This window comes from Dreissena polymorpha, chromosome 8, assembly GCF_020536995.1.
Source record: "Dreissena polymorpha isolate Duluth1 chromosome 8, UMN_Dpol_1.0, whole genome shotgun sequence".
NCBI classification, from domain to species: Eukaryota; Metazoa; Mollusca; class Bivalvia; order Myida; family Dreissenidae; genus Dreissena; species Dreissena polymorpha.
Genome location: NC_068362.1, coordinates 20296115 through 20298621, shown reverse-complemented (window position 1 = coordinate 20298621; position 2507 = coordinate 20296115). Strand labels below are relative to the sequence as shown.

The following is a 2507-nucleotide window of genomic DNA, read 5'->3' as shown; positions in this document are numbered from 1 at the left end:
TTCTCATGCCACTTTACTCTAAGTTCGTTTATGTGTTGCCATAATATATCAATGTGTCTGTCACAGGAGACTGACAAGATACCAGAATCTTTATTTTACGTCAGATATGAATAACAGTAAACATTAGCTCATGAGCTATTTCCCGACAAACAGATGTATATAGTATAACAAGTATAAATGAGCTAAAAGAAAGATTAAGCATATAGTTTAAGCATTTAAATACACAGACATAGTTTAAGAACATAAAACACAAATAAAGTACAAATGTACATTAAGAGCATAACATTTTGCATGTTACGAATACATACATATAAGACAAAGGGTAAGATACCTAAAACGACATTAAAGTTACCTAGCATTGTTTAATATTAACGCATATATTATACACATTTAAACACTTAAAACAAAGCATAGCATACCTATCATAAATTTAAGATATTAAAGCAAGTATAGCACATAAATACATGTTAAACGGCATATTAACGCACATAAATAACAACTAAATAGCACATATATACATGTGTAAAACATTTTAAAGCACACGAAGAAACAAAACATTGACGCACATAGATATCACTGATTTAAGGCATAATAAGGAACATAAGACAAACAGTGCAAAAACAAACAACAAAGCATGCATTTGCATAAATACCTGTTAAAAGCATATTAAAGCACATGAATAACAAATACTTTTCACATCTATACATGTTAAAAACATTTAAAGCACACTTAGAAACGAAACATTTAAGCACATAGATATGACTGATTTAAAGCATAATAAGGAACATAAGACAAACAGTGCAAAACACAAACAAACAACAAAGCAGGCATTGGCAGTAGGCTGAACACTAGGTTCTTACTGACGTTGTGATGTCCAAATCTGCCCAAAAGGGGAACACATCCAATTGTACAACATATTTGCTTCTCTAGTACGTGCTGGTACTAGAACAAAGCGTAAGTGTCCTAGTGCCCGCTACTACTCAACTGAAAAATATAGGCAGGAAGCACCAAAGAAAAAGCTAACATACAATATATAACATGGAAACATTAACCAAGGAAAATCCTTTTTGGCGCGGGTGTAAACTGTTTATGTCCTTCGGATCCTAGTGTAAATCATATTATCTGCGTTAGCTCCGACTACTATGTGTGGAGATTGGCCATTGGCATTTCAAACAATGGAGTGAGTAATTCGTTGTTATAACGAGATCAGTACAATTGCTGGTAGAGCTATCCGTCGGTATATATTTTCTTTATACACATGTTCGCCTTATGTTGCGTTGGATAAGGCAGTTATTTAAATCAGTTTCAAAATACTGATTTTCATCTGGCAAATCTAAACAAATCATCTTATAATGCATTTGTATTATAACGTCTTCAAATTATTAGTTTTAACCTCCCGTTGAAAAAAACTTTTTTTTCTTCCATTTTATATGCGTCGCGGTTGCTCGACTGAAATAACAGAAAGTATAAATTCAATATTAACGATGATTGTTATTTAATAATTGTTTTATTATCATTTAATACAATTATATCAGTTCTATGTGATTTTTAGAGAAAGTAGCTTAAAGAAGTATGAGCCCAAAACAGGTTAAGGTTATATTTGAATAATAAGTCGACACTTCAGTTTGCCAAGTAGTTATACCTTTTTCTGGTCTTTTTATCAGTTTTCGCATCGTGTTACACATTGTTGTTTAATACAAGATCAGTCTTCTCTGTTAAGTGTGAGGTTTGATTCCCTGCCTTTCGGATTTAAACCCTAATGCTTTGCATTGCATTGATAATTGCTGTGATTGAACCTGTTTTACGCTGTGTTATAGGCATATTTCGTGTTGTGTGTATTGTCGCATCCATTAAATTAAGGAGTTTGTGCTGATAATAAGTTTTCTCGCATGTTGGTACAGATGACTTTTCACTTTATATGTATACAAAATGGTTGTACCTTTTTGATTTTACACAGCATATTTATGTACTAAATGTAATAAAACGCAGTTCAATAAATGTCTTTTTTGTGTCTTAAAACTGAAATGGTCTTTTATTTCTCTCCATGTTGTTTTCGTTCCGAATTTATTTGTGTCACTATAATTCTTACAGACTTACATCACATACTGAATACTCCGTTTTTATGAAAAGTATGATTTTTATTGAAACGTTAATCACTTCTTAATATCAAATAGCATGTGTTTAACTATAAAGTGCATTTAATATAAGAAAATACAGATTTCAATGACACTCAACTGTTCGCATTTGAAGGCAGTCATAGTTGTCAGGGTTCCTTGATGTTTGAGGCAAGTTGCCGTATATTTCGGGAGAAGACGATTCTCTGTTAGCAGGAGCTACTTCAGCAGATCTTTAATATTAAATCGATATGTCATTATCACTTAAATATTGAACGTGATGTAGAATGGAAAACGTATTTTGATTTGAAATAATGTGTTAAAGTGGATTGATATGCACTATGAGAATCCATACGACCTATATGATTCAGACTATTTGCACTATCGACATTG

General features: G+C 32.1%; 1 protein-coding gene across 1 annotated transcript in view; it reads right to left on the bottom strand.

Moving 5' to 3' along the window:
• Nucleotides 1-2205: 2205 nt before the first annotated feature.
• LOC127843109 (uncharacterized) overlaps nucleotides 2206-2507 on the bottom strand; it is a 9864-nt gene continuing 9562 nt past the window's right edge. The window contains exon 6 of the mRNA XM_052372919.1: nucleotides 2206-2347. Coding sequence (XP_052228879.1) covers nucleotides 2221-2347 — 127 coding nt within the window. The 3' untranslated portion in view covers nucleotides 2206-2220. The remainder of the gene's footprint in view (nucleotides 2348-2507) is intronic.